The sequence below is a fragment of the Xiphias gladius genome, chromosome 18 (assembly GCF_016859285.1).
Source record: "Xiphias gladius isolate SHS-SW01 ecotype Sanya breed wild chromosome 18, ASM1685928v1, whole genome shotgun sequence".
Taxonomy (NCBI): Eukaryota; Metazoa; Chordata; class Actinopteri; order Istiophoriformes; family Xiphiidae; genus Xiphias; species Xiphias gladius.
Genome location: NC_053417.1, coordinates 9,469,552 through 9,483,693, shown reverse-complemented (window position 1 = coordinate 9,483,693; position 14,142 = coordinate 9,469,552). Strand labels below are relative to the sequence as shown.

Sequence of the window (14,142 nt, the reverse complement as noted above, 5' to 3'; positions counted from 1 at the left end):
GAACTTGCCTTGTCTGGGGATGGCATTTTTAATCTAACAAATTATCATACCATAAATCTCCAGGTCTAAATCGCTCAGTCGTCACTATCCCTGCAGATACAGTCGGTGGCACAGGTTGGCCTGTAACTGCAGGTGTCGTGGCTCTACAACCGAAAGGAGCACTCAAAGTGCTTTAGGTCTTAAGGTATAGGACTGATGGCTTTAGAAACATTGCATGACCCTCAGCTGTGCTCCCCAGCGATGCCTGAGAGAAGCAGAGGGTCGAGCCCCTGAGGTTAATGCATTGGTGATTGGTCTTGATTTGCTGAGGAGGAAGATACATCATCTAATGTAGCTTGTTTTTGGCGTTTATGTACACAAAGAGCGCTGAACGCCTGGTGCATCTCTGTGTGGACGACATCTCTGTTTGTTTTTTTTTACGCCAACCTTGAAACATCCAATAAGTGTAACAGTAAAAAACACATAGAAAAGTATTTTTTAAAAAAGTCTACATGATTAATTTTGGTTGTTTTGCTTTTTAGTTTAATTGAAACATTTCTTACAAAAATACTTTTCATAAAAAAACTGCTTACTACTTTAAACACAGCCACCAGCTGCTGTACACATGCTGTGAAACAGTGAGAAAAGTGTGGAAGAGATTAGTGTGAGATAAAGAGGCTGAATTTGACAACTAATACACCAGAATACAGCAGAAACAAGTGAGCCTCCAGGAACATACTGTCGCAGCCTAACAAGAAAAGAGAGAAAAATGGGAAGTACATTATTTCTGAGAAATCGAGACAAGAGTGTGAGAACTAGGAAGACATTCAACAACTTCTTAGCTGCTGTCTTAGTAATTTTCACATTTTCCATTACGTGGTTCACATGTGCTTCTCTGTCAGATTACAACACTCTTCAACCCAGTCAGTTACATCTACTCGAAAGTGCATAGTGGTTGAACAAAAAACACGGTGAACAGTCAAGCCAGCAACAATGGCTGTGCTCCGTTTGGTAACGCTGGCGTGCTGCTTGTCACGTATTTGCAAGGCTAGGGAAAACCTGCATACGTAGAATGTTATAAAGAGGAGACAGTAGCAGGTAGAGGAGAGGCTGCGGTAACATCTAATAGCTTTTATGTGCGGGCAGTTTTCATTTCATTCAGCCATGGGAAGTTTGCTTTTATTAGCCGGTACTGTCGGCAGTGCTGTTGTTACACATGCCATTTAGTTTACTTTCCACACAAGCCATCAGTTCAAGCTGGCATAAGTTGTATACCGTTTTGTGCGCTGAACAGAAATGGAGTACACCCACTGAATACTTGCAAGAGAGTTGAGTGTATCACAGCTGTCTGGGTAAAATGACCAGGAGTGTGTCTTTGTGTAATGTTAAATACACTCACATGAAACTGCAAGGACATTTCCCCGTTCTCACATTGTTTCACATTCAGTTTGCTCTCGCCAAGACAACCTGATAACACGGTTCTGCACAAGAGCACATGTATCAACTTGCTGGACTTGATACTGAACATGCATGCTCCCCACACTGGCTTATTTGCACAAACTGTATCTCTCTCATACGAAAAAAAACAACAATACGGTATGTGTACTAATGGGAATATGTACAATAGGAGAGGAGGGGGTTTCATGCATTCATTATAACCTCTGGAATAAACTGTTCAGTCTGAAAATCAGTTCACTACAAAACATTCCTATCCTCCTCCTCTTTCACGCGCTCCTCCTTATAGTGTTACTGTCATAGGTTCCAGGGTTGACCAGACTTGCTACAGTGATTTCAAATCTATTGCACCTGAGACACATTTTATCCTGCTTTAAGGGCATTTGAACAAGTTACTATCCGGAGCAGAAAATCAAGTGCTTATTTCAAGAGAAGAGTGTACTCAACCTTGATTTATCAAAGCTTGAAATGAGTATAGTTTTCAATCTCCCACATTATACTTTCTCAAAGGGGAACAATTGTTTCTCTTGCCCTCTCTTCTGTCGTTTTGTTGTCAACTTTTTCTTCAGTCCGCTGGCGTTCCCTCCGTCCTCCTCTGCTTGTCTGTTTTGAGGCCAGGACATGGCCAGAGTTTCAGATGCAGTCTTAGCTTCAGGACTTCCACCCTCAACCGCCTCCTCATCAGATGAAAGCCCACCGGTGTCGTCTCCATGAGCAAGGTTCCCCAACCCCTGGTTCTTCTTGCCGTAGCGCTGTTTAAGCCTCTCTCTGATCAGGAGTCCTTTCACCAGCAGAGTCCAGTTGGAGATCACCCTCTTTTCTTTTTTCTGAAAAGTGGAGGAAAAGAAAAGCTGATGGGGCCTTTTGGTGCTGAAAAGATTTCAAATAACTGGTTTTGCTTTCACATGAACTTAAGCTGGGCCTGTATTTTATCAAACGTCTAAGAATAACATTAAGAATGCTCTAAAGTACCCAATTAAGAGGAAAAATGTTCTAATAATAATAATAATCATAATCATAATAAACTTTATTTATACAGCACTTTTCAAAAACAAAAAGGTACAAAGTGCTTTACATAGGAAAATCAAGATAAAAACAATTCAGAACAATAAAATTAAATAGATTAAGGTTACTAAAGTACAGAGAACAGATTAAATACCCAACAATGAAATGAATAATAAAATTAAGATAAAAAAGGGTGAAATGATCACATAGAAGAGATTAAAAAAAATTTAATAAAACACAACAACAACTTAACTCTGTAGCTGTCTGAATTTTAAGAGCATTTCAAAAGAAGTTTGATAAATAGTTTTTTTTCAGATGTTTGTGAGTAGGAGTAAAAGTAAAGGATTTTTACTTTTAAATCTTTCACATAAATCACATTTTACTTTTAGCAGTTTGATAAAATTGGCAAGTTTCTTAACAAAATCAGTCATACATATTCACAGAAAGGTGTTGGCTTCTAATGAATAATTCTCAAATGAGTTCAAAACAAATTCCACAAAAGAAAACACACACACACACACACACACACCTCTTTCTCCCTTTGTTTCTGCAGCTCTTGTTCCTCCACCCAGGCAGCTCTGAGAATCTCTTCATGCTCCTCACACACAATGTAACCGTCAGTCCTGAAACACACATACAGAGAAAATATGAATTTTTTTCTACATTTTAGATGTTTTTGCAAAGACTGCATTTTTTTCCTTTCTTTCTTCAGTAGTAGAGGAAACGATTCAAGTCCTATGAACAGATTTTACAAAGCGCAAACTTTGGTGTGTTTGACAGATTATTTTAAATATTTAAATCATACTATGCAAATGTTTACAACGGAGCAGTTTTAGCCGATGGCACTTACAGCAGTTTTTCCAACATGTGTGAATCAAACCAAATGACATGAACAATACAGCTAAACCTAGAAGCCAACTGATCAAGCTTTGATATCAAAACCATTTCAGTAATAGAAAAACCATTTAGGCAATAAAAACCATAGTCAACAATAAATTTCGAAAGCCAACAGATATGGGATTTTGGAGGCAGACACTGATATAAGAATGTGAGCGTAAGTAGAGAACAAACAGTGTAGGCTGACATTTCCTTTCACATGAACACGTAACATTAACATTTTTGGCCAAGGTCATGAACCGTGTCTTTTCTTAGGATAGCTCTGTGAACCCTGACATTCCCCCAGTTCAGTGTTTTTAACTGGTTTTGTCCCTGCCGGAGGTTTCTCAGTTTTGTCTTACACAGCGTGCGAGTATCCTCCATGGAAGTCAAAGCCTGTGACCGCAGTGGCGGCGTCGACGTTCAGCTTCCTGGCCACGCGGTGCAGGTTGGGCAGCCTGAGGTGAACACAGCCCACCGGTAACATACAGGGCTTGAACAGGTACACGTTACCGTAGTCGTTACGGGGAACCTGAAGGGAACAGACGGAGATGACAGGTCAACAACACTGGACTATGCTGAGAAGTTAAATCAGTTAATTAAATGACAGACAACCAATCAATGTCAGTTCTGATATTTGAGTATTTGTCCAGATCAATTATCAAGGATAAATACTGGGCAATTTCTTGGTTATACTTTCACAAATGTGATATTATGCATTTCATATTATTGTAATTTGAAAACCTTCAGGGTTTGGTAAGTTAGGTGAAAAAATGAGCAATGTTAAAACTGTGGGCTTTGGTAACTTGTTATGTGCATGTTACTCATGTTAGCTGCTGATTTTCATTTATAAGCACGTCTGACTTCATATTTTCTTCAGAAATCATTGGTTGCTTATTAAACTTAATTTTACTTTGTCTGCTGTATCTTAATAATATTTGCTACTGCAGTGACCCTCCTTTCCTCAGTTTTCATTCTAGGCCACAATGACAGTTACCTTCCCGTCCACGGCTATAGGCGGTTGGTACTCTTCAGTCTGCCATTCTCCAAACAGAGGCAGGTCATTTTCATCCTTCAGCTCAGACATCATCCTGGCCTTACGGGAACGATTAGAGAAGCCCTTCACCATCTGACAGAGAGAGACACAAAGGTGTGATAATTCATATCCTCCTGTTATCTACTCAACTCAACTCGAGTCCATACAACTAGCAAACAATTTTCAATCTTGATTGAGACAGACAGATTAGTCTGGACATCAACTTAAAGCACAATATCATGTCTGTGTATATAAAAATGTAAATCATTGGATGATTTTCTGTGTTTTTTTGTCTTGCAAAGCCATGGTTGGACATGCCACATTTACTTTTTGCCTAATCAGCGCTCACCGGCTGAAATATTAAAATGCCGACTCACCCAGTCAAGGTTCCTGCTGCCAGCCACCTTGTCACTACTATCAGTTCACTGATCTGATTAAGACTGAGATTTAATAGCATCATTACATCTGTTCTCAGCAAAACATAACTGCCTTAATAAAAAAAAAAAAAAAAACAGATGCTGAAAATTATGTTAACAACTGACATCAACACACAATCACATTAATCATTCTTCAGATCACTGACAAGAACTTGCGCTTACAAACCCACACGTTTAACTTTGTTATATATGTGGCTTTGCAAAGTGAATTTAAATTTCTTAAATGCTTGGCTGGCTTTGCATGGCTAAACTCAGTCTAAAAACTAAAGTGACTGTTGTGGAAATTATCCCTAGAGGCCATCTCATCTGTTCCGTGTGAGAGAAAATATAGGAGTAGATGACCGTTAGAGGGCGACGCTGCATATGAATAGCCCATGAAAAGTCTGTGTCTACAATGCAGAACAAGTAGGTTTCCTCTAACCTGAATAATATGCCACATAGTGAGGTTAAACTTGCTCTTTTGAACTCTCCATGCAATTGTTCGGCTACAAATCACAAGGGTAAGTCATTTTTCACAGATCAGTAAAACTGACCTCGTCCGCTCCATTATTAAAGAAGAATCCATGATGGAAAACTGGTGGATTACTTTTTTAAAACTGTGTGTTTGGTGGTTATATGTATATCCATGGAGTGTTGATGAACATTTCAGTAAGAAGACTTTGACCAGGTTTTCATTTGAGGGTTAACTGTCCTTAAGTTGTTCCTCTTTTGTGTTAACATCAGTCATGAATCATGCAACTAGAGGCAGCAGAACAGATCTGAGCAGAGGCTAGAGTGGGATTAAGTTAAAGAGGAGCAGAAATAACAGAAAAACAAACTGAAAGAAGAGAAATTGGTGGATGGAAGAAGAACAAACAAGAAGAAAGAAAGTGAGAAAACTAATCTCTCTCACTTTGAATGGCTCTTCTCCTATTCTGACTGTTCGTGCTTCTTTCAGCCATGTGTCTCGGGAGTGGAGGGTGTGCACGCAATCCCTGGAGAGAAAGATTTAGATGACAAGATAAGATAAGTATAATGAGATAACATTCATTTATCATAGTGAAATTCTCATTTAAATTAAGATTTTAATGATTTTCTAGTGTCAGATGCAGACAATTTTGCATGTGTTTAGCATTGAATGAACCGTGCCTAAACGTCAGCAGCAGCTGTATGGGACAGCTAGCAGCTCAATGTTTGCAGCTGAAAACCTCAGATTCATGCACCTCGCAGTCATACAGCACCACCAGGTGGAAACTGATCCTCACAACCACAATTAATTCAGACATGTAGGGCCACATTAACAGTGTCCTGTTGAGTTGATCTTCCAAAGCACCTGGCCAATAAAAGGTGTCTCCTTCAGAGGACCAGGAGTCCAGACCGAACCTTCTCCACCCTCCCACAACAAGACGCTCTAACCTCCCAGAGACCAAAACTAATGTTACATTCGGGTGCTTCTACTCAAATCATAAAGTAAAATAGGTACAAGTTTATGACTATGACATTGCTCTTAAATGGCCAACAAAGTGTAAATACCGGTGATAAAATGGGACAACTTCCAAGATGCCTGTGATGTTTTAGCTCAATACATAATGGCCAACTGTCAAAAATCTAGCAGATTAATGGTAAAGATATCCATATACCATAGTTCCATCTATAATACGCTGAGCTTTACAACATGTCCAGTTTTCTTATTGTCTTTTTTTTCCCCCATTCAGCTTTAAGTGACAGAATAACCAGAAACTGGTGACAGTGTGATTGCAAATAGCTAGTAAATAAAACCCATGAAATTTGGACTAAAGGCTGTGGAGTCCCCAGCGCCCCAGAGGATAAATTGACTGCGTCCTCCAAATCAGACCAAAGAAAGCAGTATTTCTCACACATCTGGAGGAGTGTTTGAAATGGGGAAAGACCCTATGAACTCATTTGTATTTGTTCTAGAAAAGTGGATTAAGGAGGATCCAGCCCCTGAACTGGGACACAGCAACAGACCTCACTAGAAATAACAGGTTTACCATTTTTTAATTCAGTCCTGTCCAAACCAGTTTTCACTATGCAAAGAATCTAGGTTCACATAGATTATACTGCATAAATGCATGTTATGCAGTGCATCTTGAGATATGATTAATTTCAGATGCATCAGCGGCTGACTTTTGTTCTGTATTACAGACCTGGAATATACCGGCTCTCCTCTGCAGTATCCCAGTACGGTGGCTGTTGGAGGATAGATGGCTTCATACTTCAGCAGGTGTCTCTTTAAGGCGTACAGTGGGTGGTTCTTATACTCCGCTATAGAGATCGGCAGGGGTTTGTTCAGAAGCTTATTCTGGAGCTAGGTGGGGGAAACACAAGGAGAAGAGGAGTGGTATCACTTAGTAAAAGGCAGTATTGAGCGTTGAACCTAGTGTCATAAAACTTAGAGAGAGAGAGTAAAACTTTTGGTTTTCATATGTTATTTAAATTTAATGAATTCAAACGCTCACTTTTTGCAAGGAAAGAGATACCGTGATTTCTATGGGGTATGCTTTGGCTACTTAGAAGACCTCTTTGGCTACTTAGAAGACCTCTCCCAACTGTGGGAGAAAACTGTTTATTATCCTTTACTACTTGTACATGAATCTTGTAAGAAACCTGGTAGGCACAATTCTCAAATAACCCTTAAAAGGATAAAAAGACAGATAGCGAAATCACCCGCGTGTCCCTGGGAGATCATCTGTCCAGCACTCTCTCCTAATAGTCAGGGGAGAGGATTAGAAAAATTAAAACTTGATGGTGCTTTTTATTATATGGCTAGAAAGAAAGACTGCCATCTAGTGTCTTCTAGTGTTGTCGGTAATGCTATACAAATGTATGTAAAAATTTTTACATCATGTCATTCTGAGTTAAGATAGATATATTCTGTATACCATCTGTGTTTTTTTCTGCTTTTACAGCCTGTTAATTATCCCATGGCACCTACTGTTTATCTTTTAACCTCATGGTTGTGTGAAATAGCTGCACAGATAGACAAAACAGAATAAAGCACATTTTTCATAATCTTCGAAAACCATGAACAATTTTGAGTCTTATTAGGTATACGCATCTATAAAGGGAGGGTTCATATGTTTGTGAGTTTGTATGTGTGTGAATAAAATAAATCTGTCCCTCTCACCTCCTTATCCTCCTTTTTGTCCCTCTCATCCTCGGGTCCCAGGAATGGCTCGAGCGTTTCCTCCCACCAGTCCTCATCCACCCGCCTCTTCCTGGAAGATGTCATCCAGGTGGGGTCGTATTTCTTTCCTAGGTCCTTCACAAATCCATCCCCGTCCACTGACACCACGTATGTCACCGGCACTGTTGCATTCTGGGAGCAGAGGTGGGGCATCCCGACACCGTGCTCAACATCCACGCAAACCCAGGAAGACGTTTTTACCAAATAGACCTCCAACCACTCATCAGCTCCAGGCCCCTTCTTCTTCCCGCTCCTTCGTTTTATTCCGTTATTCGTTGTTCCTTCTCCATCTTCATCATCATCGTCCTCTCCTTCCTCCCACTTTTTGTCTCCCTCGTCTTTTCCCTCTTTTTGCCCTCCACCACTCCTTCTCTTCGGAGCTCCTGTGTTCTTGTTGTTGATCGCTTTAGCTTTGCTCTTCCCCCTCTTGTTCCTTCCCTTTGTGGATTTAGCCTCACTCTCTGAATCCTCACTCTCCCCCTCACTGGTCACTTGAAATTCTTCCTCATCTCTAAGCCCCTCTTCCCCTTCGCTGTTGCTCTCCTCCTTGTAGCTTACCTTTGAGGCTACACTGCGGCGTTTTGAGTTCTTTGGTCTCTGCCCTCCTGATGTTATAGCCTTCTCCTCTTCGTCCTCCTCTTTTATTTCTTTTCTCTTTGCTTTCTTTCCTCCTCTGTCTTGCTTTGCTTTCCCCTCTCCAGCTGGTCTCTTGGTGCCAGGAGAGACCTTCTGCTCAGGAGAGGTGTTCTTTAAGGTTTCTTGGTTTTTGTGGCTCTTTCCTGGGGCACCGGTAGATATTCCAGCCCTTTCGCACTGGAGAAATAACAGAGATATTCACAATATTTGTATTTGTAAAAATTCTCAACTGCAAAAGGGATTACCAGACATCCATACAAAACAACTTAGCAATTGCATTTATGCACTCCACTTTTAAATGATCTTTTTCAGGTTAACCTGTTAAAATGAGCCTTAGAGATCCTCTGTTTCCACAGATACACAAACAATATTCTTGCCTACTTGTGGAGTTGATCCACAAATTCACCTGAGCTATAAGTTACCTCCATTACAAGGGAAAATTGATTAACCTGATATTAATAGTAGGTAGGGCTGTAATTATTAGTTGATGAATCGGTTAGCTGATTGAAAGAAAAACTATTTTAATAGTTGATTAATCACTTCAGTCATTTTTCAAAAGAAAATTGCAAAAAAATGCTACACTTTCTTAGGTTCCAGCTTCTCAAACGTCAGGATTTGGTACTTGTCTTTGTCATATACGATATAATATCAAACTGAGTACCTGTTACTCAGTTTGATATTATATCGTTGGACCCTGCACAGCTGTGATAAGCATTTTTTTTCATAGACCAAATAATTAATTGATTAATTGAGAAAACAATCAGCAGATGATTCGACAATGAGAATTACCGTTAGTTGGTTTTGCTCACATTAAATCATAATGCTGTATGAGTCAGATGTGTACAGATTTCAACGTTACAAGATTTTTCTAATTCAGAGCAACAAATTCAATAAGAGAGTAAGCCAGGCTTGTTAAGTTTTATTTTAGTTGTCGGTCACCATACTGGTAACTTGAGTAGAAAGGTTAAGGACAGAATTCTCTGTACATTAAACTGTAGCTGTTGACTGTTGAACAGTTGCTGTAATGACAGCAGAATCCAGTAACAGATTGTCGGTACCTTGGCTGATGGGGCTTTGAAAGGAATCGGCTGTAGGGAAAGAACCAATCGGGAGAAGAGCTGCAGAGACCTCAAGACCAACAGGAACAGCTGCAGGACACAACACAGAAAAATAACCATTTCGACAATTTCTTCTACCTTTGTATGTTCACTCAAAGGCTGTATTTCACTTCATTAAGTGGACTAGTCTTGTGCCAAACTACCAACATGAGTCATCTCCTGGTGGTTCCTGGCTGAGAGGCTGGCCAGCCGCCTCTCCAGGAGAGCCCGGGGGTCTGGACGCTCCTCACATGGAAGACTGGGGTTGAGGGTGAACGTTGCTCTAAACCTGGAAAGAAGAAGGTTGTGGTTACACCAAGTTAATAACCTTTCGTATAACCTTAAGCCTTTCGCCCTGCAACCACAGTTCCATCACTGGTCAAGTTCCAGGTTGCCTTTTCTCACACTTTTTTTTTTACACACTCTGATACTTCACATCTGACAAGCACACACCACTTGAGTAGTCCAGAGAGGTAGTTTTGGTCCTCCTCCTCCTCCTCCTCCTCCTCCTCCTCCTCCTCCTCCTCCTCCTCCTCCTCCTCCTCCTCCTCCTCCTCCTCCTCCTCCTCCTCCTCCTCCTCCTCCTCCTCCTCCTCCTCCTCCTCCTCCTCCTCCTCCTCCTCCTCCTCCTCCTCCTCCTCCTCCTCCTCCTCCTCCTCCTCCTCCTCCTCCTCCTCCTCCTCCTCCTCCTCCTCCTCCTCCTCCTCCTCCTCCTCCTCCTCCTCCTCCTCCTCCTCCTCCTCCTCCTCCTCCTCCTCCTCCTCCTCCTCCTCCTCCTCCTCCTCCTCCTCCTCCTCCTCCTCCTCCTCCTCCTCCTCCTCCTCCTCCTCCTCCTCCTCCTCCTCCTCCTCCTCCTCCTCCTCCTCCTCCTCCTCCTCCTCCTCCTCCTCCTCCTCCTCCTCCTCCTCCTCCTCCTCCTCCTCCTCCTCCTCCTCCTCCTCCTCCTCCTCCTCCTCCTCCTCCTCCTCCTCCTCCTCCTCCTCCTCCTCCTCCTCCTCCTCCTCCTCCTCCTCCTCCTCCTCCTCCTCCTCCTCCTCCTCCTCCTCCTCCTCCTCCTCCTCCTCCTCCTCCTCCTCCTCCTCCTCCTCCTCCTCCTCCTCCTCCTCCTCCTCCTCCTCCTCCTCCTCCTCCTCCTCCTCCTCCTCCTCCTCCTCCTCCTCCTCCTCCTCCTCCTCCTCCTCCTCCTCCTCCTCCTCCTCCTCCTCCTCCTCCTCCTCCTCCTCCTCCTCCTCCTCCTCCTCCTCCTCCTCCTCCTCCTCCTCCTCCTCCTCCTCCTCCTCCTCCTCCTCCTCCTCCTCCTCCTCCTCCTCCTCCTCCTCCTCCTCCTCCTCCTCCTCCTCCTCCTCCTCCTCCTCCTCCTCCTCCTCCTCCTCCTCCTCCTCCTCCTCCTCCTCCTCCTCCTCCTCCTCCTCCTCCTCCTCCTCCTCCTCCTCCTCCTCCTCCTCCTCCTCCTCCTCCTCCTCCTCCTCCTCCTCCTCCTCCTCCTCCTCCTCCTCCTCCTCCTCCTCCTCCTCCTCCTCCTCCTCCTCCTCCTCCTCCTCCTCCTCCTCCTCCTCCTCCTCCTCCTCCTCCTCCTCCTCCTCCTCCTCCTCCTCCTCCTCCTCCTCCTCCTCCTCCTCCTCCTCCTCCTCCTCCTCCTCCTCCTCCTCCTCCTCCTCCTCCTCCTCCTCCTCCTCCTCCTCCTCCTCCTCCTCCTCCTCCTCCTCCTCCTCCTCCTCCTCCTCCTCCTCCTCCTCCTCCTCCTCCTCCTCCTCCTCCTCCTCCTCCTCCTCCTCCTCCTCCTCCTCCTCCTCCTCCTCCTCCTCCTCCTCCTCCTCCTCCTCCTCCTCCTCCTCCTCCTCCTCCTCCTCCTCCTCCTCCTCCTCCTCCTCCTCCTCCTCCTCCTCCTCCTCCTCCTCCTCCTCCTCCTCCTCCTCCTCCTCCTCCTCCTCCTCCTCCTCCTCCTCCTCCTCCTCCTCCTCCTCCTCCTCCTCCTCCTCCTCCTCCTCCTCCTCCTCCTCCTCCTCCTCCTCCTCCTCCTCCTCCTCCTCCTCCTCCTCCTCTTCTTCTTTTTTCTCTGGTTTCTTGGTTTTCACCGTAACCAGACGTGCTGGTGAGGTTACCATGTCAAAGTCGTCTTCACTGTCAATCTCCTCCTCCTTCACTGGTGACTGGAAGTATTTACTGGTTTTGACAGCAGTGGCGGTGGTGGATTTGGAAGAAGAGTTGTTCTTTGCTGCTGGTTTTGATGGCAAACGTGACTTGGGTTTAACCTTCCTCTCGAGCTTCTCCTCTTTCTCTGTGATGACATTACCTGGATGGACAGGCAGAAAGAAATGGCTTTAAGTTGCTGTGTTTGAGTAATGATGATGATGGTTGTCATTTTTCTACTTCACACATTTTTTCTTGCCTTATATAGTTAAAAAAAAATTCTTGTAATTTAAAGCTGCTATAGTCATTGTTGGGGCACGGATAGCAGGAGCTTTGGTCACAAAGACAACCCAGCTGGCTAGTTTTTCAATAGGAACAGAGACTAAAGTGACATCTGCATTCAGGTCTGTGGCAAAGACATCACTAGATAGGGTCTGAAGATGACCGTGATACTATTGCATAAGTGCGATATGTAAGAAAAAACAGGAGCGGAAAAAAAGTGATGTGGTCTGATGAGTATTCCTTCACTATATTTTTCCACAAGCAGGTGAAACACAGGTTACTAATCATCTCACCCTCAGCCTCACTTGTTTATAGAAAATGCAGCCCAGTATCAATGATGCTGCTGTTCAAACTGTGACAAGCGCAGGGAGACAGATACAGAAATACTTGAACTACGACAAAACAGCAGGATGAGAGAGGCCCACGGACCACCGAGATTAACATACTCAGATGTAATATGTAGTTAGTGATAGATGAGAATGATGCATGACTCGTATGAACGTATTTAAAAACAAACAAACAAACAACGGTTTTTCACAAAAACTGTGTTTCATGTTTTGATGAAGTGGAGCACAGATGTGCATCTGGGCCAGCAGATCCACTCCAGTAACCACGATTCTCATTCATCCGTGCACTTGCACACTTGTTGCTAGAACAGTGTCTTTTTGTTGACAACAATAATAAAAACAGGCAGGCGCGTGGACACAAATCAAACACCACTGACAATTTGTGTATTTTCAACCACCGAAGACCCGGTTCTTTTCACCGCACCTACAAAGATGAACATCACATAGTGAGGTGATGATAAGACACAGTGAATGCTCTGTATACACTGAATCATTGTTCACCAGAACTGGGATTATATATCATCTTTCAATTTACTATGGACTCACATCCAATGATGGTATTTTACTTATATTTATTCACAAAATTTTCTCGTCTAAAGCATTTCAAGCAAATAGTTTTGGGTAACTGAGGTTTTGTTAGATATGTGTGAAGAGTTTTATCTGATGTACTGAATGACAACAAAGCAGAATTAATTGTATAAAACATCAGTTGAATCACTTTGCATGATATTGGAATAACATTTCAATTTACTATAGTTGATATTACAGTCATCTGTATCCCTCAACCTGCAGTCTGCACTGAAAGTCAGCTATCATTTAAAACGCTACGACCAGATACAAACAATAAAAATCTGGCATGGGATATTTAGTAGGATACAGCCATATTCTTCCTCAAGTAGAAACGTTTTGTAACTTTAGTTCATCCGTGAACGCTGCGTTAAACACACAAACACACACACACACACACACACACACACACACACACACACACACACACACAGACACAGACAGACCCTACACAGATTAACACTTGCTAGCTAGCTAACTTGGTTCTACCCACTTAGTTTTTATGCAAACTCTCCACATCCTTTGCAGGAGACAGAGGGTATAAGAAGTTTACTAGTCAACAACGGGGCAGATTAGACTGATGTGTCGGTCCTGACTTTCCGTACCTGCATCTTTCGTCTTTGCTCTTGCTTTCGCTGCGCCGCTCTTCACCTGCCTCGGTCTCTTTGTATCGGCCCCTGTCTCTGCGCGCTCTCTCCGCTTTGCCATGCCGCCTTTTCCTTCTCTTTTCGTTCAAAGACACTTCGTTCCAGTGTCCTGTGGCGACACTAGACGAGCCGAAGACCCCGGCCTCTCCACATGGCGTTGTGTAAGCGCAGGGAACCAGCAGTTATCCAACATGTCACTCTTTCATAACACAAGAAAACTGCGCTCCGGTCGCTTTGGAGGCAGGACGCTGGCGTCACATCCGACCCCTTCTTCCTCTTCGTCTTCTTAATCGCCACCAGTGTTACACTTCCTCTTAAACCCCATAAATTATTCTCTGCTTACCTGTTCGGGCCAACGTAAAAGTTTATTTATATCTCTGCTGCCATTTTCATCAAAGGACAGCTTTACACGTAAACCGTCGTATGTTTCAGAGCGATGTAATACCACATCTCCTACACTG

At 43.5% G+C, this 14,142-nt stretch overlaps 1 protein-coding gene across 1 annotated transcript; it reads right to left on the bottom strand.

Moving 5' to 3' along the window:
- Positions 1–501: 501 nt before the first annotated feature.
- On the bottom strand, positions 502–14,095 carry xpc (xeroderma pigmentosum, complementation group C). The gene is made up of 12 exons (XM_040154024.1): positions 13,640–14,095; positions 11,721–12,001; positions 10,162–10,187; positions 9,877–9,997; positions 9,670–9,759; positions 7,916–8,788; positions 6,936–7,096; positions 5,681–5,762; positions 4,313–4,444; positions 3,678–3,847; positions 2,969–3,062; positions 502–2,261 (listed from the first exon to the last, which is right to left on the bottom strand). Exons 1-12 carry the CDS (start codon positions 13,740–13,742, stop codon positions 1,929–1,931), a joined length of 2,466 nt encoding a protein of 821 aa, XP_040009958.1. The 5' UTR covers positions 13,743–14,095; the 3' UTR covers positions 502–1,928.
- Between the last annotated feature and the right edge of the window lie 47 nt (positions 14,096–14,142).

Excerpts from the sequence above, each read along its gene's own strand:
- xpc (XM_040154024.1), bottom strand. The coding sequence starts at position 13,742 with ATGGCAAAGCGGAGAGAGCGCGCAGAGACAGGGGCCGATACAAAGAGA. Across the intron at positions 10,188-11,720 it reads AGGAGGAGGAGGAGGAGGAG|AACTACCTCTCTGGACTACT; the intron begins GAGGAGGAGGAG and ends GAGGAGGACCAA. Across the intron at positions 3,063-3,677 it reads GGAGGATACTCGCACGCTGT|GACTGACGGTTACATTGTGT; the intron begins GTAAGACAAAAC and ends TGTGTGTTTCAG.